The 24686-nt window shown below is 36.1% G+C and overlaps 1 protein-coding gene across 14 annotated transcripts in view; it reads right to left on the bottom strand.

Annotated features, from left to right (window-relative positions):
• Positions 1 to 24686, bottom strand: part of APOOL (apolipoprotein O like) — a 245795-nt gene that overhangs the window by 180860 nt on the left and 40249 nt on the right. For 13 of the 14 annotated variants that reach the window (XM_072817926.1, XM_072817927.1, XM_072817932.1 and 10 more), the window contains 3 exons: positions 16275 to 16394; positions 12909 to 12963; positions 10905 to 11003 (listed from right to left, as the gene is read on the bottom strand). In XM_072817926.1, coding sequence (XP_072674027.1) covers positions 10905 to 11003; positions 12909 to 12963; positions 16275 to 16394 — 274 coding nt within the window. The remainder of the gene's footprint in view (positions 1 to 10904; positions 11004 to 12908; positions 12964 to 16274; positions 16395 to 24686) is intronic. The other variant, XM_072817923.1, reaches the window with a different exon arrangement.

The raw sequence follows: 24686 nt of genomic DNA on the forward strand, positions 1-24686 counted from the left end.
CAGAGGTAGAAAATGGGAAAATATGACATTCACCATGTACTTATGAAAAAACAGTTATTTAACAGTGTGCAGAAAAGAATTCACATAGTTTCTTGAGACTACCATTGTTAGAAAGGCCTGCTTGCAAGGCTGGCTCTTGGCTGGCATCTGGGGAATTCACTGGTAAAGAGTTCCCTACAATGACAAAAAACATTCTCTGAATGATGAGTGATGTACTGTGCTTAAACTGTTTGTTGAAATAATATGGTTTATGATGAACAACTGCTTTCCTTCCAGTCTGGAATTCTGAACATGCTAGAGAGACAATGTTTATGTGATCAGCCGTTAGTAATAACTTTGACTGCTCACTCTCTAATGAGCTTCCTTGGCTGACAACACCTCACATGTACTGTCACAATTCATTACTGGAGGGATTAAGTACATCTTATATGACTCCACTGGGAGGGGATTCTTAGAAGTAGAGGTTTGTACTAGTCTCTTATAGGCTTTGCCCCATTTGCCTTTTCCCTTTGCTTATTTTACTTTGCAATCCTTCACTGTAATAAGACCTATGACTATAGGTTAAGTCTTTTAAGTTTTCCTACTTAACCATCAAACCCATGAGTGGTTTTGGGGACCCTCTACAAAAGTGGTAGAGTGTGAAGAAATAACAAAGTTAGTATCTATACAGGGTAAAAAGAAGAAAAAAAAAGAAATCAAGCATATCAAGCCTCATGTTGAATGAAAGTAATAAGTTGTCAACTTCTGCAAACTCCATTCCGTGGTGGCTGATGTCAATTCTAGCAACCTTGGTCAGGATGAGATGATGACAGTATAAAGTATTTTTCTGGGCAGCCCCAGTGGTGCAGAGGTTTGGCGCTGCCTGCAGCCCAGGGTGTGGTCCTGGAGACCAGGGATTGAGTCCCACATTGGGCTCCCAGCATGGAGCCTGCTTCTCTCTCTGCCTCTCTCTCTCTCTCTCTGAATAAATAAATAAAATAATCTTTTAAAAAAAGTATTTTTCTGATACCAGCATGTCTGTCTCAAATCCTTAATATAGCCCCCAGAATATGTATGGTCATGAGAAAGCAGAGAAAACAAGTTTGAGGGGTTAGCATACATTTTAACATTAACATAAAGTTCCAAGGCCATGTTTTTTATATCTAGAGACTCTGAAAATCTTTTTATTTATTTTTTTTTTGAGAGAGAGGAATAGCAGTGGGAGGGGCAAATGGAGAAGAAGAAGCAGACTCCCTCCTGAGCAGGGAGCCCAACTCAGGGCTCAATCCCAGGACCCCAGGATCATGTCCTGATCCAAAGCCAGATGCTTAACCGAATGAGCAACCCAGACACCACTGAAATTTTTTTTAAAGGAGCAGAGGAAGATGGTGGCAGAGTAGGAAGACCCTAGGTACACCTTATCACACGAATACAAATAGATAACTATTGAATCATTCTAAATACCCCAGAAATCAACCTGAAGACTGGCAGAGCAACGACCACAATTAAAGAGAAAGAAAAGGCCACATCAAAGAAAGTAGAAATTGTGGGGATATGGTTTAGGGGAGAAATGGATCCCAGCTGCTGCAGAGAAGAGGGAACTGTGGTCTAGAGAAGGGTGAGATGGAGAGGAACACTAAGGGAAACAGACAAGAAGGTTTCCCCAAAGCCAATTGCTTGGAGAATGAGAACAGTCTGAATTTTGTGAGTTCTTTAAACAAGTAGGGTTTAAAATCTCGAGATTTAAAGATCAGCAGGCTTGGCTGGGATAGAGTTTGGAGGGCACTGCCCTGCTCCTGGGGAGAAGGCAGGCAAACAACCCAGGGGGCAGAAAGTATGAAAACAGTGATCTGAAGAGGCCCTGGGATATACAGTGGGGAGATTATTCCCACTTCTTGGAGTGCATCCCTGAGAGGCAACATTCAGAGATACCTCTCTAGGAACAAAGGAGCTGGCCAGCAACATTTCCATTCCCTGCCTTTTGGCATAAACACACAGCTACTGGTAGGAAGTAGTGCAGCACCAACCCTCCTGTCTAACTTATATACATCAAGCCCTACCCCCTGCACACTGGTAAGGCTGCCCTTCCCAGATATGCCTGCCTCAGTCCCACCATAGTGGGACCCTCCCCCAGAAGACCAGCACAAACCCCTAACCATACCACATCTACCAACTGAGTTCTATAGGGCCTCAGTTCTGTTGGGAGGTGGTGACAGGTCTCATTTCACAAGTGTACCAGGGCACGCCTAATTTAAATTTGCTGTATTCAGGCCAGGGACCAAAATTTCCCAGATCAGCCAAAGAGAGCCACTGCACACGGCTGGCCTAAAGTATAGAGCAGCCAAAACACAAGAGCAGAGTACATGCAGCATATGCTGGAGACACACCCTGAAGGGCCAAGCCCTGGGACCTACATGACCTCTTCCTCAAAAGGTCATTACTTTCAGAAGCAGGAGAATGACTAGCTTTTCTTTTTATTAAATATTTATTTATTTATTTATTTATTTATTAAAGAGACAGAGAGAAAACATGAAAGGGAGAAAGGGCAAAGGGAGAGGGAGAGAGAGAATCCAAAACAGACTCCCCACTAAGCATGGAGCTGACATCATGACCTGAGCTGAAATCAAGAGTCCAACACTTAACTGACAGAGCCACCCAGGTGCCTCATAACCAGCTTTTCGAAAACAGAAAAAAGTAGAGACATAGACAAAATGCAACAATGGAGGAAGAACAAAACCAAGAACAAGATAGGGCCATGGCAGAGAATAAGCAAAACAGATACAAGTAAAAGGCTTGATATGGAATTTAAAGCAACAATCATAAGGATACTCACTGGGCTTGAGAAAAGAAGACATAGGTAATACCCTTATCAGAGATAAGAGAGAGATAAAACAGTTAACAAATAATCAGAGATGAAGAGTGCAATAAACAAGATCAGAAACATATTTAATATAATGATCAACAAGCTAGAAGAAGTACAGGAACAAATTAGTGACCTACAAGACAAAGTAATGGAAATTAATGAAGCTGAACAAAATAGAAAAAAGAATTATGGAACACAAGAATAGACTAAGGGTTGTGAATCCATCAAATGTAATAATATTCATATAAGTTCCAGAAAATGAAGAGAAAGAAAAAGGGGCAGAAAATTTAGTTGAAGAAATAATAGCTGAAAACATCCCTAAATCTGGGAAAGGAAACAGACATTAGATGCAGGAGGAAGAGAGAACTCCCATCAAAATTAACGGAAACAGGCTCACACCAAGACATATTTCTATTAAATTTGCAAAATATAGTGATAAAGAAGATAAACTTGAAAGCAGCAAGAGAAAATAAGCCCTTAACCCACAAGGGAAAACCCATAAGGCTAGGTGGAGATTTCCCAACTTTGCAAGCCAGATGGGAGTGGCATAACATATTCAAAGTGCTAAATGGGAAAAATCTGCAGCCAAGAATACTCTATACCGCAATGCTATTATTCAGAATAGGAGAGATAAAGACATTCCAAGACAAACAAAAACTAAGAGTTCCTGACCACTAAACCAGCCCTACAAGAAATATTAAAGGGGACCCTGAGTGGAAAGGAGAGAAACCAAAAGTGACAAAAACAAGAAGGGATCAGAAAAACATTTCCAAACAATGACAAAACAAGTAATAAAATGGCAATAAATATGTATCTATCAATAATTACTTTGAATGAAAATGGAATAAATACTCCAATCAAGATGTACAGAGTGACAGAATGGATTAAAAAAGAAGACCCTTCTATATGCTGCCTACGACAGATTCATTTTAAACCTAAAGACACTTGCAGATTGAAAATGAGCACATGGAGAAACATTTTTCATGTAAATGGATGCCAAAAGAAAACCAGAGTAGCAATATTAATATCTGACAAAAAACCTTAAAACAAAGACAGTAAGAAGAAACAAAGAATGTCACTATATATAATAATAGAGGGGACAATCTAACAAGAAGATAACAGTCACAAATATTTATGTACCCAACATGGGAGTACAGAAGTATATAAAACAGTAACAAATAAAGAGGAAATGACAATAACACAATAATATTGGGGGATATTAACACTCAATTTACATCAATGGACAGATCCCAACGAAGGAGAAAAACAGGGATGCCTGGTTGGCTCAGCGGTTGAGTGTCTCCCTTCCGCTAAGGGCATGATCCCAGTCCAGGGATTGAGTCCTGCATTGGGCTCCCTGCGAGGGGCTTGCTTCTCCCTCTGCCTGTGTCTCTGGCCTCTGCCTCTCCCTCTGTGTCTCATGAATAAAATAAAAAAAATCTAAAAAGAAGAAAGAGAAGAAGAAAGAAAGAAAGAAAGAAAGAAAGAAAGAAAGAAAGAAAGAAGAAAGAGAAAAACAAAAACAAAAACAAAAACAAAAAAAAAAAGAAAGAGAAAAACAACAAGGATACAATGGCTTTGAATGACACACTGGACAGTAACACTATGAAACTAGAAGTCGGGCAGCCGGGGTGGCTCAGTGGTTTAGTGCCACCTTCAGCCCAGGGTGTGATCCTGGAGACCCGGGATCGAGTCCCACGGCGGGCTCCCTGCATGGAGCCTGCTTCTCCCTCTGCCTGTGTCTCTGCCTCTCTCTCTCTCTCTCTGTCTCTCATGAATAAATACATAAAATCGTAAAAAAAAAAAAAAACAACTAGAAATCAACCAAAAGAAAAAATGTGGAACAACCACAAATACATGGAAGTTGACCAACGTGCTGCTAAACAATGAATGGACCAACAAGGAAATTAAAAAATATATGGAAACGATGAAAATGAAAACACTAAACCTTTGAGATACAGCAAAAGCAGTCCTAAGAGGGAAGTATATAGCAATACAGGCTTACCTCAAGAAGCAAGAAAAAATCTCAGATAAACAACCTAATCTTACACAAGGAAGGAGCAAGAAAAAGAACAACACCTAATATCAGCAGAAGGAAGAAAATAAGATTAGAGCAAAAATAAATAATACTGAAACTAAAAACACAATAGAACAGATCAATGAAACCAGGAGCTGATTCCATGAGAAAATAATAAAACTGATAAACTTCTAGCCAGACTTATGAAAAAGGGTAAGGACCCAAATAAATAAAATCATAAATGAAATAACAACCAACACCACAGAACTACAAAAAATTGTAAGAGAATATTATAAAGCCCTATATGCCAATGGATTGGACAACCTGGAAGAAATGGATAAATTCCCGGAAACATATAAACTACTTATGAAACATATAAACTACTGAAACAGAAAGAAATAGAAAACTTGAAAAGACCAATAACCTGTAAAGAAATTTAATCAATAATCAAAAAACTTACAACAAATAAAAGTCCAGGGCCAGATGACTTCATGGACAAATTCTACCAAACATTTAAGAAGAGTTAATACCAATTCTTCTCAAACTATTCCAAAAAAAGAGAAATGAAAGGGAAACTTACAAATGCATTTTGTGAGAGCAGCATCACCTTGGCCACATATAAAAAAAAAAAACATAGCTAATAGCATCCTAAATGGCAGTAACTTTGAGCTTTTCTTCTATGGTCAGAAATAAGACAGTGATGTCAACTCTCACCACTATTATTAAACATTGTACTAGAAGTCTTAGACACACCAATAAGACAACAAAAAGAAATAAAAGGCATCTAAATTAGAAAGGAAGAAGTAAAACCTTCACTATTTGCAGATGACATAGTAATATATATATAAAACCTGAAAGACACCCCCCAAAAACTTCTAGAACAGATAGACAAATTTAGTAAAGTCACACGTACAAAATCAATGTACATAAATCTGTGCATCTGCACCAATAATGATGAAGCAGAGAGAGAAATTAAGGAACAAATCCTATTTACAACTGCACCAAAGACAATAAAATACCTAGGAGTATGTTTTCATGTGTCTCTTGGCCATTTGTTATGTCTTCTTTGGAGAAATGTCTGTTCATGTTTTCTGGCCATTTCATGATTGGATTATTTGTTCTCTGGTGTTGAGTTTGATAAGTTCTTTATAGATTTTGGATACTAGGACTTTATCTATGAGACATTTGCAAAACTCTTCTCCCATTCTGTTGGCCATCTTTAGATTTTGTTAACTGTATTCTTTGTTGTGCAAAGCTTTTTATCCTGATGATGTCCCAATAGTTCACTTTTGCTTTGTTTCCCTTGCCTTTGGAGATGTGTCTAGCAAGAGGTTGCTGCCTGTGCTCTCTTGCAGGATTTTGATGTGATTCCTGTCTCACATTTAGGTCTTTTACTATTTTGAATTTACTTTTGTTCCGGTGTAAGAAAGTGGTCCAGTTTCATTCTTCTACATGTGGTTGTTCAATTTTCCCCACATCATTTGCTGAAGACTTGTCTTTTTTCCATTGGATATTCTTTCCACCCTTGTCAAAGATTAGTTGACCATAGAGTTGAAGGTCCATTTCTGGGCCCTCTATTCTGTTCTATTGTTTGATGTGTCTGTTTTTGTGCTACTACTATACTGTCTTCATGATTACAGCTTTGTAATAGAGCCTGAAGTCTGGAATTGTGATGCCACCAGCTTTGGTTTTCTTTTTCAAAGACCCTGAATAGGGTCTTTTCTGATTCCATACAAATTTTAGAATGATTTGTTCCAGCTCTGTTAAAAATGTTGGTGGTATTTTCATAGGGATTGCATTGAATGTATAGATTGCTCAAGGTAGCATTTTACAATTTAACATTTAACATTTTAACAATATTTAACAATATTTTTCTTCCATTTTATGAGTATGGAACGTTTTTCCATTTCTTTGTGTCTTCTTCAATTTCTTTCATGATGTTCTATACTTTTCTGGGTACAGATCCTTTGCCTCTTTGGTTATGTTCATTCCTATATATCTTATGGTTTTTGTTGCAACTGTAAATAAGATTGACTCCTTAATTTCTCTTTCTTCTGTCTCAGTTTTAGTGTAGAGAAATGCAACTGATTCCTATGCATTCATTTTATATCCTGCCACTTTGCTGAATTCCTGTTTGAGTTCTAGCAATTTTGATGTGAAGTCTTTGGGGTTTTCCACATATAGTATTATGTCATCATGAAAAAATGCTCAACATCACACAGCAGCAGGGAAATAGAAATCAAAACCACAATGAGATACCACCTTGCACCAGTCAGAATGCCTAAAATTAACAAGTCAGGAATGCAAGCTGGTATAACAACTCTGGAAAACACTATGGAAGTTCCTCAAAAAGGTAAAAATAGAGCTACCCTATGATCTAGCAATTGAATTACTAGGTATCCTAAAGATACAAATGTAGTGATCCAAAGGGGCACCTGTACCCCAATGTTCATAGCCGCAATGTGGACAATAGTCAAATTATGGAAAGAGCCCAGATGTCCACCAACAAATGAATGGAAAAAGAAAATGCTATATATATATATATATATATATATATATATATATATATATACACACACACACACACACACACACACACACAATGGAATACTTACTACTCAGGCATAAAAAAATGAAATCTTGCCATTTTCAATAACATGGATGGAACTAGACAGTATTATCCTAAGCAAAATAAATCTATCAGAGAAAGACAATTATTGTGTAATCTCACTCATATGTGGAATTTAAGAAATGAAACAGATGATCATAGGAGAAAGGAGGGAAAAAGAAAATGACAAAATCAGAGGGAGAGAAATCATTAAAGACTCTTAATCATAGGAAACAAACTTAAGGGTGCTGGAAGGGAAGGGGTGGGGAATGTGTTAATTGGGTGATGGACACTAAGGAGGGCATGTGATGTAATGAGCACTGGCTATTGTATAAGACTGATGAATCACTGAACTCTACCTCTGAAACTAACAAGATTACTATATGTTAATTAATTGAATTTAAATCTTAAAAATAAAATAAAATAAATAAGTTACCTAAGAATAAATCTATTCAAAGATGTGAAAGACCTTTACTCTGAAAACTATGAAACAGTGATGAAAGAAACTAAAGAGGACAGAAGGAAATAGACATTCCATGCTCATGGACTGAATGAACAAATATTGTTAACATGTCTATACTACCTAAAGCAATCTACACATTTAATGCAATCTCTATCAAAATGCCAACATTTTTTCACAGGGCTAGAACAAAACATCTTAAAATTTCCAAAGCAGCCAAAAAAGAAAAGCAAAGCTTGAGACCCCACAATTCTGGATGTCCAGTTATAGAGCTGTAGTGATCAACACAGTACAGGCAAAAAAATAGATACCCAGATTAATGGAAGTGAATTGAAATGAACCTACAACTATATGGTCAATTAAGATTTAATTAAGAAGAAATGAGTATCCAGTAGAAAAAAAGACCATGTCTTCAACAAACAGTGTTGGGAAAACTTGAGAACAATATGCAAAAAAATGAAACTGGACCACTTTCTTATACCATACACAAGAATAAACTGTAAATGGATTAAAGACTTAATTGTGAGACAGGAAACCAGGAAAATCCTAGAAGACAACAAGAGGCAGTAACTTCTTCAACATCTGCTATAGCAATTTCTTTCTAGATATGTCTTCAAAGGCAAGGGAAACCATGGCAAAAATAAACTATTGGACTTAATCAAAATAAAAGGCTTCTACACAGCAAAGAAAACAGTCAACAAAACTGAAAGGCAGTCTATGGAGTTGGAGAAGATATTTGCAAATGTTATATCTGATAAAGGGTTATTATCTAATATATATAAAGAACTTATAAAACTCAATACTCAATAAACAAATAATCCAATTAAAAAGTGGGCAGAAGACATAAATAGATATTTTTTCCATCAAGATATACAGTTGGCTAACAGACACTTGAATAGATACTCAACATCATTCATCATCAAGGAAATATAAATCAAAACTACAACACCTCAGAATAGCTAAAATTAACAACATAAGAAACAACACATGTTGGTCAGGATGTGGAGAAAGGGGGACCCTCTTGCACTGCTGTCAGTATTGGAAACTGGTGGAGATTCTTGAAAAACAGTATGGAATTTCCTCAAATATTTAAAAATAGACTACTCTACAATCCAACAATTGCACTTCTAGGGATTTACCCAAGGAATACAAAAACACTAATTCATAGGGATACATGCATCCCAGTGTTACAGTAGCATTATCTACAATAGCCAAATTATGGAAACAGTTCAAGTATCCATCAAGTGCCAAATGGATAAAGATGTGATATGTGACATGTATACATATCATACACATATGTGTGTGTGTATGATATATATACACAGATACCTACATACACAAAAAAGTATGACCCAGCCCTAAAAAGGAATGAAATCTTGCCATTTGCAAGGACAGGATAAATAGAAAGTTTATGCTTAGTGAAATAAGTTAAAGAAAGACAAATACCATTTGATTTCACTCATATGTGGAATTTAAAAATCAAAACAAATAAGCAGTGGAAAAAAAAGAGTAGAAAAATCAAGAAACAGCCTCTTAACTATAGAGAACAAACTGATAGTCACTAGAGGAGAAAATGAGTAGGGTTGATGGGCTAAATAGATAGGGATTAAGAAGTGCATTTATTGTGATGAGGACTAGGTGTTGTATGAAACTGTTGAATCACTACATTGTATACCCAAAACTAATATTATACTCTATGTTAACTAAATGGAATTTAAATTTAAAAAAATCTTAAAAAAATAAAGTTATCTAAAAGATGAGAAACAAAATGATAAATTATAACTTTAATAGGAGTAACTATATACCTTTAAAGTTTATTTTAAATTATCATACAGAAAATTCAACATTTCTGATCTATAGTTCTATCAATTTTAATACATGTATGGAGTCATGTAACCACCAGTAAAATCAGGATATGGAACAGTTCTATCAATGTCAAAAAAAAAAAGTCTCAGGGCACCTGGGTAGCTCAGTTCAATAAGCATCTACCTTTGACTCAGATCATGTTCCCAGAGTCCTGGGATTGAGCTCTGCATTGGGCTCCCTGCTCAGCCGAGTCTGCTTCTCCCTCTCCCCTTCCTCCCTGCTTGTTCTCTCTCATTAGTTAATTAATTAATTAAATTATAATAAATAAATAAATAAATAAATAAATAAATAAATAAATAAATAAAATATTTTAAAAAATCTCATGCTACCCCCTTACAGTCACACCTTCCCACTCCTAACTCCTGGGAACCACTGACTTGTATTTTTATTTTAATATTACTATAGTTTTCTCTTTTTGAGAAAGTTATATAAATAGAATCTCAGAATATATAACTTTTTAGACTGGTTTCCAGTCTAAATGTCCTATTTATCAAGACTGTTACATGTGTCAATAGTATATTGCTGCTATTAGTGAATATATTACCTTTGTTTGGATGTGCCACAGTTTACTCTTGGAAGACATTTAGGTGAATTCCAGCTTTTGGTAATTATAAAAAGAGTTACTATAAACATTTATGTACAGATTTTTCATTTTTCCCGTGTAAATACCTAGGAGAGAGATTACTTGGTCTCATGATAGGAGTATATTTAACTTTATAAGAGAAACCATCAAATTGTTTTCTGGAATGGCTGTATGATTTTGTAGTCCTACCACCAGTGTATGAGAGTTTCAGTTGCTCTATATTCTTGACTATACTTGGTATGGTCAGTCTTTATAATTTTAGACATTCCAATAAGTATGTAGTCGTATGTCTCTGTGATTTTCATTTACATTTACCTAGTAACTTATGATGTTAAACATCTTAAAATAGCTATATTTTTTAAAATACAGTAAGGCTTTATAAAAATAAACATGCTATACAGCAGAATCTAAACATTCTCCCAGAACCCTATCCTAACAATATTCAATAAAGGATGAGGTTTTACCATGACAGTCAAATTCAGAATATAGTGGCATTGAAAGAAAAAGAATGTATTTTTTAAATCCTACCTTTTCTTGCTGAAACCAAGCCTGCCAATCCTGAAACAGTAATCACTCCAATTTTTGGAAGAAAATCTCGAGGTGGATTCTTCAGATATACATACACATCTTTTAAGAAATAAGTTAAAATGAATGAGAAATATCAGAAAGGGAGACAGAACATGAAAGACTCCTAACTCTGGGAAACGAACTAGGGGTGGTGGATGGGGAGGTGGGCAGGGGATGGGGGTGACTGGGTGACGGGCACTGAGGTGGGCACTTGACGGGATGAGCACTGGGTGTTATTCTACATGTTGGCAAATTGAACACCAATAAAAAATAAATTTATAAAAAAAGAAATAAGTTAAAAATTAATATAAATGGCTTACTAAATTAGGCATTCTATATATGATGCAGAAATGCTAAAGAGATTTGCTAAGATAGAAGATGGTTTAAATACTCTTCAAAAATGCTACGCAAAACAATGATTTGAGTAGTGAATTAAAAAGCTAGTTAAAATAGTTACTTGTACAAAATAAAATCTTCCTTCAATAGCTGATTTAACAATTGTTTTTTTAATACAGGCAAATGTTACTCTCTAATGAAATATGATGCTACAGTTCACATATAAGCATGGATTACTATAAAGTAAATGCCTGACTGTGTATGTATTATATTTCTCTAATGGAGATGCTTCTGGCCTTATCTGCTCAAATTTGATAGGATCAAGTAGAAATAGAAATAAATACTTTATTAAGGAATTTTGAATAATTGACTAGGGATACATGTAGCTTATAGACCCTGCTTGCCACTACTCCCCAATACCCAGAGCACCATTACTCTTAGTTAAAACCAATGATCAGGATGAGAAGTGAGCCTAGACCAAAAGTAGATGAAGAGTGGTCACAAGTCTAGATTTTTTGGCTTTTTATATATTTAAATTATTTCTGTTTCCATGCAACCCCGAAAAACAGATTCTATCACAGTTAGTTATTTAATGGCAATAACTTATTTAATCATATTCCTCAAGACTGATGAGGAATATAATTTGCAAATAATTCCTATATACCTCAAGTAATGATAATACAGGTATAGGTAATCAACATCATGGAGACATTTAAAATTTTAGCTGATCTTTCTGTCTCCCATACACATTTATTTCAACAACTGGCTTAGGCTAAGAATATTAGAAAGAAATATCTACGCCAAATACCATTATCATCACACTAAGGAGTCAAATACAATTGCTTCCTAACATTATCTCAAATATTCTAGAGTGACTGATTGGTATTAATGTCTCCTAGCAATAAATAGCAAAATTCTAGTCTCCTAGCAATAAATAGCAAAATTCTAAGTATTTTAACAGCAAATAGCACCTATTTAAACTAATTGATAACAATGGAGACATGTTTCTAATTTATGCTTTGAGTATATAATAGGGGCTTTGCAGCTAAAATAGACCTCAGTTTGAGTCTAGGCACTGCCACTTACTAATTATGTGACCTTAACAACTTACTTAACCTTCCTACATCTTAGTTTTCTTATCTGTAAAAAGGGAGTAATTATAGGGTGACCTGGGTGGCTCAGCTGGTTGCATGTCCAACTCTTGGTTTTGGCTTAGGTCATGATCTCAGTGTTGTGAGACAGAGCCCTGTCTCAGGCTCTGTGCTCAGTGCAAAGTCTGCTTGTCCCTCTCCCTCTGCTCCTCCCCACCTTGTGTTCACACTTGCTCTTGCACTCTCTCTCTCTCAAATAAATAAAGGAATAATTATAATACCCACACTCTTAGAATTGGTACGAAACTAAATTAGATAAATTATAAAATGCTTATCATAGTGCCTTAGCATATAATAATTGCTTAATAAATCATAGGTACTATTACTTTGTTATTGTTATCATAAAGTGCTATACGGAGTATCTTCTCAGTTGGTAAAACATGATAATGAATAACCACGTTTATTTTTCTCATATTTACACCTTGCAAGTTAAAAAGATAATAGTGCATTTCTAATTATGGATGGCTAACTCACCTACCTTTTCCAAATTGTACTGTATCCATTATCCCATTTTTCATAAACACATAAACACCCTAAGCAAAAAGAAAAAAAAAGGACATCTGCATGTTTGAAGATGTTGATAATTAAATCAAATAGTCCACATCTCTGAGACCATATTAAAATCTTGACTTAGCATTGGACCCAAGTCTAAATCTAACTTCCCTATTTATTCACATGAGAATACTCATTGAACTTAGCTTCTTTTCATTTCTTGCTTTTCATTCTATTTAACATGGATAATACTTGTTTACTATTTTCCTCATATAAACAGGTAAAGTAATGCCTATAGAGCATCTCACAGATAATTTATTGCAGAAATACAATGATTTATCATCTTATTTTATAAAGACTTAGAAAAATGAATACAATTTAAATAAAGCATGGATAGAGGCATATTTCTGCTGAAAAGCAACATCTGATTAATAAGGATGTGGCAGCAATGACATAATGATTTGTGAAGAAAGTAGTAACAGCAAGCCTAAAGAAAGTACTTCATCTTCTTTTTTTAGTATGAATTAGAATGAGAAAACAAATCTAAATAAGACATTTATCTCAGGAGAGAAACCATCCTATATAGGCTAGTGTTTATATTATTTTTTTTTAATTTTTTTATTTATTTATGATAGTCACAGAGAGAGAGAGAGAGAGAGGCAGAGACATAGGCAGAGGGAGAAGCAGGCTCCATGCACCGGGAGCCTGATGTGGGATTCGATCCTGGGTCTCCAGGATCGCGCCCTGGGCCAAAGGCAGGCGCCAAACCGCTGCGCCACCCAGGGATCCCTAGTGTTTATATTATTTTTAAATAAGAATATAAATTCTCTACAAACCAAGATTATATTAACCCACTGAAGTGATTAAAATTTTAAATCAAATTTGCTCTTTTACCTATTTCTAACTAATTTATTTGAATATAAGAAATATGGTTACACTCATTTACTGAGTGGTAGGTACTATCTTAATTACATCAGAAGACAAATGAAGGCAGAGAATTATTTATCTACAGTAACTGCCCGTAGTCATGCTAGACTCTACTGAAGAAAGCAGAAAATATAACTGAAATATATGATCTCCATCTCTGAACTAGCTGCCATGGAACCATGGGATAAAAACAAAAAAAGATTTTCAAAGCAAAGAACACAGAAATAATTATATTAGGAAAAAATGTCATTACTATTGTTATATCTTGGTATTAGTAACTTTGTCTCAGATATTTTCACAGAAATCAGAGATGTAAAGGTTCATCTCTTCATTGTGGTTTCAAGCTGTACAAACCACCATAAACCTTAACTGCCACTTAGTTACTTCTCTTTAAAGACTGTCTCTTAAGAAAACCTCACCTTTGAGGTTATAATACCTATTGACCAGCTGATTGAAAATCATGTAGCTATTGAGGAAGAATAGTAGTCACTTATCTTGGGAAGTTTTCCTTAGCTTGTTTACAAATTCACTTTTATCACTGTAGGTCACTGCTATCTAAATTTCAAAACACTAAGGAGAGGAGTAGGAACTGAATTTGCCCTATAATATTTTAAGTTTAATGCAGAATGCAATTTGAGTCAGAAGTAATTTTTAAAGAACAGATTATGTTTTTAGGAGAAAATTAGAAAGAAAAAGATTTTTTTAAGATTTTATTTATTTATTCATGAGAGGCACAGAGAGAGAGAGAGGCAGAGACATAAGCAGAGAGAGAAGCAGGCTCCACGCAGGAGCCCGATGTGGGACTGGATCCTGGGATTCCAGGACCACGCCCTGGGCCAAAGGCAGGCACTAAACTGCTGAGCCATCCAGGGATCTCCAAGAAAAAGCTTTTTACAGTGAAGATGAAATACATTCAAAGTGCCCTTTTTCAATCTATTCACTTTAACATATTAACAAAATAAATGTTCTTTTAGTCTTAAATTAGGTGATAGTAACAATAGCAATTTAAGGATCTCTCAGAACAATTTACCTCACTAAAAACAAATTTAAGAACACTATGGTATATTAGGTCTCAGGAGACTTAAGTATGAATCATCCAGTTGTTGGCATATAGCATTAGGGGCATGATTCAAATCCTTATTAGTTAATATGTTTTCCTTTCAGATCAAACTATTAGGAGTGTATGATACAACTAAACTATTAAAGTTGTTTGACATGGATGCCTGGGTGGCTCTATGGTTTAGCGCCTGCCCTCGGCCCAGAGTGTGATACTGGAGTCCCAGGATCAAGTCCCACATCAGGCTCCCTGCATGGAGCCTGCTTCTCCCTCTGCCTATGTATCTGCCTCTCTCTCTCTCTCTCTCTCTCTCTCTGTTTCTCATGAATAAATAAATAAAATCTTTTAGAAAAAGTTGTTTGACAGACAAAAATTTTAAAAACTAACACCATGTATTCATCAGATGTTTTAAATATCATCTGGAATAACTAGAATTCACATTTAGTGTTTCATAAAATCATTAGAATATTTTTAAAGAATGGATTAGAAACAAAAAAGAACAAGGGTTATATTTGAGAAAAAGTTGTGTGGTAATTAGGCCAGAATGATGAAAACAATGGTACCAGCATTATCCTTACAACACTGACATTGGAGATGCTGATGCTGATGCTAACACACCTTGTTGATGTGAAGATAATAAAACATCAATATTTTATCAGCTTACTCCATCACTCTGCTGTTGGATAATGCTGACTAAAGGCTAAATATTAAAGTAAGTTGAATTCTGTTTTTCCCAATAGCTGACTATATTCAGAATGGTCTTATGAGCTAAACTCAACAAGTTAACATTTTGCTTAGCCAAAAAAAGAACAATTCAGAAATACTTTCACAACTTCTTATAAACAGCCAAACAACTATACATGAAAAATAACATAAATGCTTGCTGAACTATCTTAATCTATACAGTAATGTTATTGTAGATTAAATATTACAAATATGGCCACAAATTCTTTGCTGCTATTCATATTGAGAGGTGGCATCTAATTCCATTCCTTTTAAAACTAGGTTGGCCTTTGTGACTTAAAATAGAATATTCTAGAAGTGCCTTTCTTGGACATCTGATGATAAATAAGAAGCTTGGTAAATTCTGCCAAGGATCTCTTGTAAGTATCTGACAATGCTGAGATCACCATGCCTCTGGCCACACGTAGGTGCGTTAGTCAACATTCTTAGCTGAACCCAGCCTTCTAGCTCTTTGTGACAAGGTACTAAAGATGAGAATGAAAGTGTGTTAGGGCCTCCAGATCAACCCATTCACCTGGTGAATGTCACTGAGTAACTTCTATCAATACCAAATGCAGCCAAAGAATCTCCTGTCTAAATAAATCAGAAACCTCCAACATTAAACCACTATTAGAACTTACTTACCTTGCACCAGCCAATATAATGACTAGTTGTAGTGCGGATGGATGCAAAGCCCATCTGTAAATGACCAGGTTGCTCTTCAACATATTTAGACTGCAGAGGTGGTGCAGTATATATGGGGAGCTAGAGGCAAAGAAAAGTTCATGTTAAAAATATAAAATAGCTGGACTTCCTTTTCAAGGAGTATAGCAAAAGAGAAATCATCAACCTTCCTGCTAAAAGCAACTAAAACTGCTGATAAAATATTAAAAAAAAAATCTTGGGATGCCTGGGCAGTTCAGTCGGTTAAGCATCTACCCTTGGCTCAGGTCATGATCTCAGGGTCCTGGGATCAAGCCCCACATCAGGTTCTCTGCTCAGCAGGGAGTCTGCTTCTCCCTTTCTCTCTGTGCTTGTGCACACTCTCTCTATCAAATAAATAAAAATAAAATATTTTTAAAAATCTTAAGTGGAAGGAAAGATCCACTAAGCTATTTATAAAGACTATTATGAAGCCTCAAACAAAATAAAACAGAAACACAGAGATAAACTATAAAGCCAGCTTTTTACCTTGTCATCATTTGTTTTAAAATAGATGGTTCGTGCAGTATGCAATCAGGAAACAAAACCTAGAAAAAGCTTGAGGTACGCAATCTTATTGGGGACCCTATAAGTTGGCATCTCAATGTTTTACATCCTCAACTTAGGAGTGAATTAGAAGGGGAGTCTGGGTGGCTCAGTCAGTTCAGCATCTGCCTTCAGCTCAGGTTATGATTCTGGGGTCCTGGGATCAAGCCCCACATTGGACTCCCTGCTCAGCAGGGAGTCTGGTCAGCTTCTACCCCTGTCTCCTGCTCATGCTCACTCTTTCACTCCCTCTCTCAAATAAATAAATAAAATCTTAAAAAAAAAAAAAAAGCTGTCTTGGCTCTGGGAGATTCCTGAGGGCATTAGGAAGCTGAATCCCACCCTTAAGGAGACAGCACAAGCAGCCTGCTGAGATCCAAGGTAGAAGCAGCAGTGTGAAAAACACCTGAGGTGGGATCCCTGGGTGGCGCAGCGGTTTGGCGCCTGCCTTTGGCCCAGGGCGCGATCCTGGAGACCCGGGATCGAATCCCACGTCGGGCTCCCTGCATGGAGCCTGCTTCTCCCTCTGCCTGTGTCTCTGCCTCAATCTCTCTCTGTGACTATCATGAATAAATAAATAAAATCTTTAAAAAAAAAAAAACACCTGAGGCATATGGTAAGGAAAGTTATTTACTCAGCTCAGAACACATCCCACATAGGCAGGGATCCCAGGGAGGCCCTTACAGGAATAAAATAAAATAAAAGAGAAGGCTGGTACCATTTCCCTCCCTACCCCTCAGCAAAACACAAGGCCTCTTGAGGGAATCAGTGCAATCCTGACAGGAACTACAAGCCCTGTGCCCTGCGATTTAGCAGATCTACCCATTCCAGTCATGCTTGCCTCAGTCCCAGCACTGCAGGTCCCCTCTCTGAGAAGACCAGCATAAACCTTACCACCAATGCATCCCCTGACCTGCACATTTTGTGGGGCCTTAGTCCTGGCAGTAGTGGCTCATCACATCCTAGGGACAATGAGCACACTTTTATTAAAACTACGCTCCCTACCCATGCATGCTTTTTGAACCAACTACAGATAGCCCTGGTTTCAGCGCACACCAGTGCCACCTTACTATAAAAGTGTGCACCCCACCCACTAGTTTCAAGAGCAAGAGATCTAGCTGACTTTCCTAACACATAGAAACAGACACAGAGAGTTAGACAAAATGAAGAATCAAGAGAAATATGTCCCAAATGAAATAACAGGACCAAACCACAGCTAGAGAACTAAGAGAAACAGATATAAGTAATATGTCAGATACAAAATTTAAAATAACTATCAGGGAATCCCTGGGTGGCTCAGCGGTAGCACCTGCCTTTGCCCCAGGGTGTGATCCTAGAGTCCCGGGATCGAGTCCTGCGTCGGGCTCCTGGCATGGAGCCTGCTTCTCCCTCTGCCTGTGTCTCTGCCTCTGTGTGTGTGTGTGTGTGTGTCTATCAAAATATATAAATTAAAAAATCTTTAAAAAAATAAAATAAAAATAATAAAAAAAATAAAATAAAAAAAATAAAATAAAATAACTATCATAAAGATATGCACTAGACTTGAGAAAAGAGTGGAGAATATCAGTGAAATTCTTAACAAATAGACAAACATGAACCGATAAGAGATGCTGAACACAATGAATGAAATTAAAAATAAACTTGATGGAATTAATAGCAGGCTAGAAGAAGCAGAGCAACAAATTAATGACCTGGAAGACAGAGTAATGAAAAGTAAACAAACTGAGTCACTGAGAAAAGGAATATGCAAAATGAGGACAGACGTAGGAAATTCAATGACTCCAACAAGTGCAGTAATATTCACATTGTATGAATCTGAGAAGAAAAAGAGAGAAAAGGGGTAGAAAAGTGTTTTGAAGAAATAGTAGCTGAAAAATTCCCTAATCTAGGGAAGGAAACAGATAATCTAGATTGAGAAGTCACAGACATCCCCCAATAAATTTATCCCAAGGAGGTCCATACAAAGACACATAATAATAAAATGGCAAAAAAATGGTGATAAAAAAATAATTTTAAAGGTTGCAAGAAATAAAAAGATATATGTATACAAGAGAAACATTGTAAATCTATCTGCAGATTATTCAGCAGAAACATTGCAGGCCAGAAGAGAGTGGCATGATAAGTGAAATGAGCTGAAAGGGAAAAATCTGTAGCCAAGAATATTCTATTTAGCAAGACTATCATTGATAATAAAGGAGAGATAAAGAATTTCTAAGGCAGGGGCAGCCCGGGTGGCTCAGCGGTTTAGTGCCACCTTCAGCCCAGGGCCTTATCCTTGAGACCCAAGATCAAGTCCCATGACAGGCTCCCTGCACAAGGCCTGCTTCTCCCTCTGCCTGTGTCTCTACCTCTCTCTCTCTCTCTCTGTCTTTCATGAATAAATAAATAAAATATTAAAAAAAGAATTTCTAAGACAAACAAAAACAAAAGGATTTTGTAACCACTAAACTAGTCCTACGAGAAATATTAGAGAGGACTCTGAGTGGAAAGGAAAGATAAGTAAGGCTACAAAATGTTTAAAAAAAAACAGTAAAAATAAATAACTTTGTAAATACAGTGAAGGGATTCACAAAATAAAAGGATGCAAAATATGACACCACATTGTCTAAAATGTGGGGACAGATGAGTAAACAATGGGTTCAAATATAGGTAACCGTCAACTTTTTATAGATTGCTACATACAGAAGATGTGATATATAAATCTAATGGTAAGCACAAATTTAAAAAAAAACAGTAATATATAAGAATAAAGAGAAAGGAACCTAAGTATATCACTAACAAAAACCCGTAAACCATGAAAGACAGCAAGACAAGAAAGGAAAAAAAAAAACCTACACAACTACAAAACAAGTAACAAAAAGGCAATAAATATCTATCAATAATTAATTCGAAGGTAAATGGACTAAGTGCTACAATCAAAACACACAAGGTGACCGAGTAGATAAAAAAACAAGATCCATCTATATGCTACCTACAAGAGGCTCATTTCAGGACTAAAGACACCTGGAGATTAAAAGTGAGGGAATGCAAAAACATTTATCATAAAAATGGATCTCAAAAGAAAATCAGAGTAGCAATACTATATCGAGCAACACAGATGTTAAAACAAAGAATAACAAAAGACACTATGTAATAACAAAGAGGACAACCAAACAGAAAATATAGTATTTTTAAATATATACAAACCCAACATGGGAGCACCCAAATACTTAAAACAGTTAATAACAAATATAAAGGAAGTGATTAGTAGTAATACAATAAGAATAGTGGACTTTAATACTTCACTTACAATAAATGGGCAGATCAACGAAACAGAAAATCAAAAAGAAACAGTGGCTTTGAATGACACAGCAGAACAGATGGATTTAGCAGATATATTCAAAATATTCATTCTAAAACAGCAGAATACACATTCAAGAACACATGCAACATTCTCCATAACAGATTACATATTAGGACATAAAACAAGTCTCAACAAATTAAAAAATACTGACGTCATACCATGCATCTTTTCTGACCACAATAGTACTAAAGCCAGAAACTGAGCAAAAGAAAAAATCTTCAAAGAGCTCAAGTACAAGGAGGTTAAATAACATTCTACTAAACAATCAATAGGTGCACCAAGAAATCAAAGAAATAAAAAATTATGTAGAAACAAATGGAAATGAAAGTACAATGGTCCAAAATAAGTGTGATGCACTAGGACTAGATGACATTAAGAAATGGGAAGACTTTCTACACTCATAGATTAGAAAAACAAATATTGTCAAAATATCTATGCTACCCAAAGCAATGTATAGATTTAATGTAATCCCTATCAAAATACTAACAGTATTTTTTACTAAACTAGAATAAACTATCCTAAAATTTATATGGACCAAGACCCCAAATAGTTAAAGCAGTCTTCATAAAGCAAAATAAAAATAAAACAGCATCATACTCTCTAGCTCCATCCATGTCCTTGCAAATGGCAAGATATCTTTCCTTTTAAGATTAAATAATATTCCATTATATAGTGTGTGTCTATGTGTAGCACATCTTCTTTACCTATTCATCTGTCCATGGACATATTAGCTACTTCCATAATTTGGCTATTGCAAATAATGTTGCAATAAACATAGGGGTGCATGTATCCCCTTGAATTAGTGTTTTTAAAATTTTTTTAGGTAAATACCCAGTAGTGCGATTACTGAATCATAGCATAGTACTATTTTTACCTTTTTGAGGAACCTCCATACTATTTTCCACAGTAGAGGAATAAAATGGAATAAAATCATGGGCAGTAAATACATTGATATATAAATAAACTGATGGTTACTAGATAGGAGGTATGTAGGTGGATGGGTAAAATAGATGATGGGGATTAAATATTACACTTATCAAGATAAGTACTAAGTAATGTATAGATTGTTGAATCAGTATATTGTACACCTGAAATGAATAAAATAGTATATTAAATAAGTATAAAGTACTTAGTATAAGTACTAAGTAATGTATAGATTGTTGAATCAGTATATTGTACACCTGAAATGAATAAAATAGTATATTAAAATAAAATAAATAAAAGTGGAATTAAAATTAAAAGCTTTATAGAAAAAGAACTCAACAGATAAGTTAAATAGACTGGATACAGTTGTTGAGAGATTTAGTGAACTGGTAAATCTAAAGAAATTATGCAAAGAAATAAAAATATGAAACATATATAATATAGAATGAAAAGAAAGGGGCAGGGATAATATTTAAATAGAATGGCCACGATTTTTCCAGGACTGAACTAAACACTTGAGAGATTCAGAAATCCAACATATCCCAAATAAGATAAAGAAAAAATAATCCCCAATTAGATACATAATAGTAAAACTCCATAGGGCCAATGACAAAGAAGGGATTTTAAAAATAAAAGCCAGATAACAGATTAGCTTCAAAGGAATAAATATTAGATAAAATTTTGATTTCTCAAAAACAGCATTGTACAAGATATCTTTAATGTGCTAAAAGGAAGTAACCCAACTGGGAATTATATACTCAATAAAATATTTCTGTTTCAAAAATGTGGGGGGCATAGGGACACATTCAGACAGATAAGACCCAAGCTAGTCTGCAACGAAATCACCCTCATTAAGCAGTTTATTTACTTACTAGATCATACTTATTTACTTGATCACTAGTTTATTATTAAAGGATATAACTCAGAAATAGCCCAATGGAGGAAATGTACAGGGCAAGGTGTGGGGAAAGGGCATGTAGCTTCCATGCCGTCTCCAGATGCACGATCCTACCAACATCTCCATGTGCTCAAAGTGGAAGCTCTTCAAACCCCATACTTTTGGTTGCCTTTTTTAAAGATTTATTTATTTATTCAGAGAGAGAGCATGTGAGCAGGGGGACGAGCAGAGTAAGAGGTAGAGAAGCAGACTCCTGACTGAGTGTGGAGCCTGATTTAGAGCTCTATCTCAGGACCCATAAGATTATGACTTGAGCCAAAACCAAGAGTTACACACTCAAATGACTGAGCCACCCAGGTGCCCCTTCTTTTGTTTTTTTTTTAAAGGTTTCATTTCATAGGCATGTTTGATTAAATCACTGGCCATTGGTGTCTGACCTCCATTCCTGATTTGGAAATTTTAAATGATGTACTTGAGGCAGAAAAAAATATTTTTACTGAGAAGGTCTAAGATACAAGAAGGAATGATCACCAAAGAAAATAGTAAATATGTGGGTAAACATAAGTAATGAATAGATGAAATAATACGGTCTTATGCCTGTATTTTAAAAATAGAACTAAATTTCTGAATATCAATATAGTATAAGAGGTGATGACATAAATTAAAATATTCTAAGTTCTCAATATTGTTCAGATGGAGGGTAAATATATATTGATCACACTCAAAAAGAAATGGAGGTTAAAACTTCTAGGTTCATCCCTGAAAGAAAATCAGAAGTCACAATCAAGAAACTTTGTTGTGTAGAAAAATAAAAAGGAAAAATAATCTAAAAAAAAAAAACCCACAAGAAAGAAAATAAAAGAACAGAAGAAGTAAAAACAAAAAAACAAAAAAGCAAAAAAATCCACAAACGTTTGTAGAATTCTAAAGGTAATAACTTAACAAATACAAATGGATAAGATGATTTAATTAAAAGCCAATGAAGACATCAGATTGCATAAACATAGTCACATGCTATGCATGAGGCATTCCTACAATAACTATTTAGAAAGGCTGAAAGAAAATTGTAAATGCATACTGGAAAATTGCAACCAAAAGAAAGCTACCACAAGCTATATTAATATTAGATAAGTTTTTTTAAAGTATTAAAAAAATAGACCTTAAGACAGAATGCATTACTAGATATAAAGTGACTCTATCAAGACAAAAAGTTGAAAGAAGATGTGGTCTATATATACAATGGAATATTACTCAGCCATTAGAAATGACGAATACCCAACTATGTGCTTCAGCATGGATAGAACTGGAGGGTATTATGCTGACTGAAGTAAGTCAATCAGAGAAGCACAAACATTATATGGTTTCACTCATTTGGGGAATATATAAAAAATAGTGAAAGGGATTAAAGGGGAAAGGAGAGAAAATGAGTGGGAAAAATCAGAGAGGGTGACAGAACATGAAAGACTCCTAACCCTGGGAAACAAACAAGGGGTAGTGGAAGGGGAGGTGAGTGGGGAGACGGGGTGACTGGGTGAGGGGCACTGAGGAGGGCACTTGACGGGATGAGCACTGGGTGTTGTACTATATGTTGGCAAATGGAACTCCAATAAAAATATATAAAAAATTTTTAAATAACCAGAGATATTACAGTCTTAAACATGAATGAATCTATATGAAAAGTAAATGAACTGCTTCAACACAAAAAGGATAAAAAGATCACATTGAGACAAGTAAGAGAGACAAAGACAAAATCTCCCCAAAAACCCAAACTCTTGTCAAGACAACACACAATAGAGAAGGATCTAACAAGTCCAGTGTTTATCCTGGAGGAGTGAGGGGTTGATAGCCCACATCTGACACCCCAATGCCTGGGATCTGCACTGTAGAGATGAGCCTTCCAAAGTCTACCTTTTTAAAAAACCAAAGGGACTAACATCCAAGAGATTCAAAGCACTATAGGAAACAGATTCCCTTTTTAAAGGGCCTCTTGGAGCACTGGGGTGGCTCAAGTGGTTGAGTGTCCAACTCTTGACTTTGACTTAGGGTTGTGGGCTTGAGCCCCACATCAGGCTCCAACTCTCAGTAGGGAGTCTGCTTGAGATTTCTCTCTCTGCGCACCCCCACCATGCTCTCTTTCTAAAAGAGAGAAAGTTTTTAAAAGTTTTTAAAAAATAAAAAAGGGAGGTGGGGCAATATGGCGGAAGAGTAGGATCCCCAAGTCACCTGTCCCCACCAAATTACCTAGATAACATCAAATAATCCTGAAAACCTACGAATTCGGCCTGAGATTTAAAGAGAGAACAGCTGGAATGCTACAGTGAGAAGAGTTCACACTTCTATCAAGGTAGGAAGATGGGGGAAAAAAGAAAAGAAGAAACAAAAGGCATCCAAGGGGGAGGGGCCCAGCGAGGAGCCAGGCTAAGGCCTGGGCGAGTGACCCCAGGGCAGGAAAGCCCCGGACCAGAGGAGCAGGAGCTTCACCAATCTTCCGGGTGGGAAAGATGCTCGCAGGGAGTTAGAGCAGGACCCCAGGAGGGGCGGGGATGCCCTCAGGCTCCCAGGAACACTAACAGAGCACCTGCAGCCCAGGGAGAGCGCGCCACACCCCGTGGCTGAGCTCCCTAAAGGGCTGCAGCGCGCTCAC

Source organism: Canis lupus, chromosome X, assembly GCF_048164855.1.
Source record: "Canis lupus baileyi chromosome X, mCanLup2.hap1, whole genome shotgun sequence".
Classification (NCBI taxonomy): domain Eukaryota; kingdom Metazoa; phylum Chordata; class Mammalia; order Carnivora; family Canidae; genus Canis; species Canis lupus.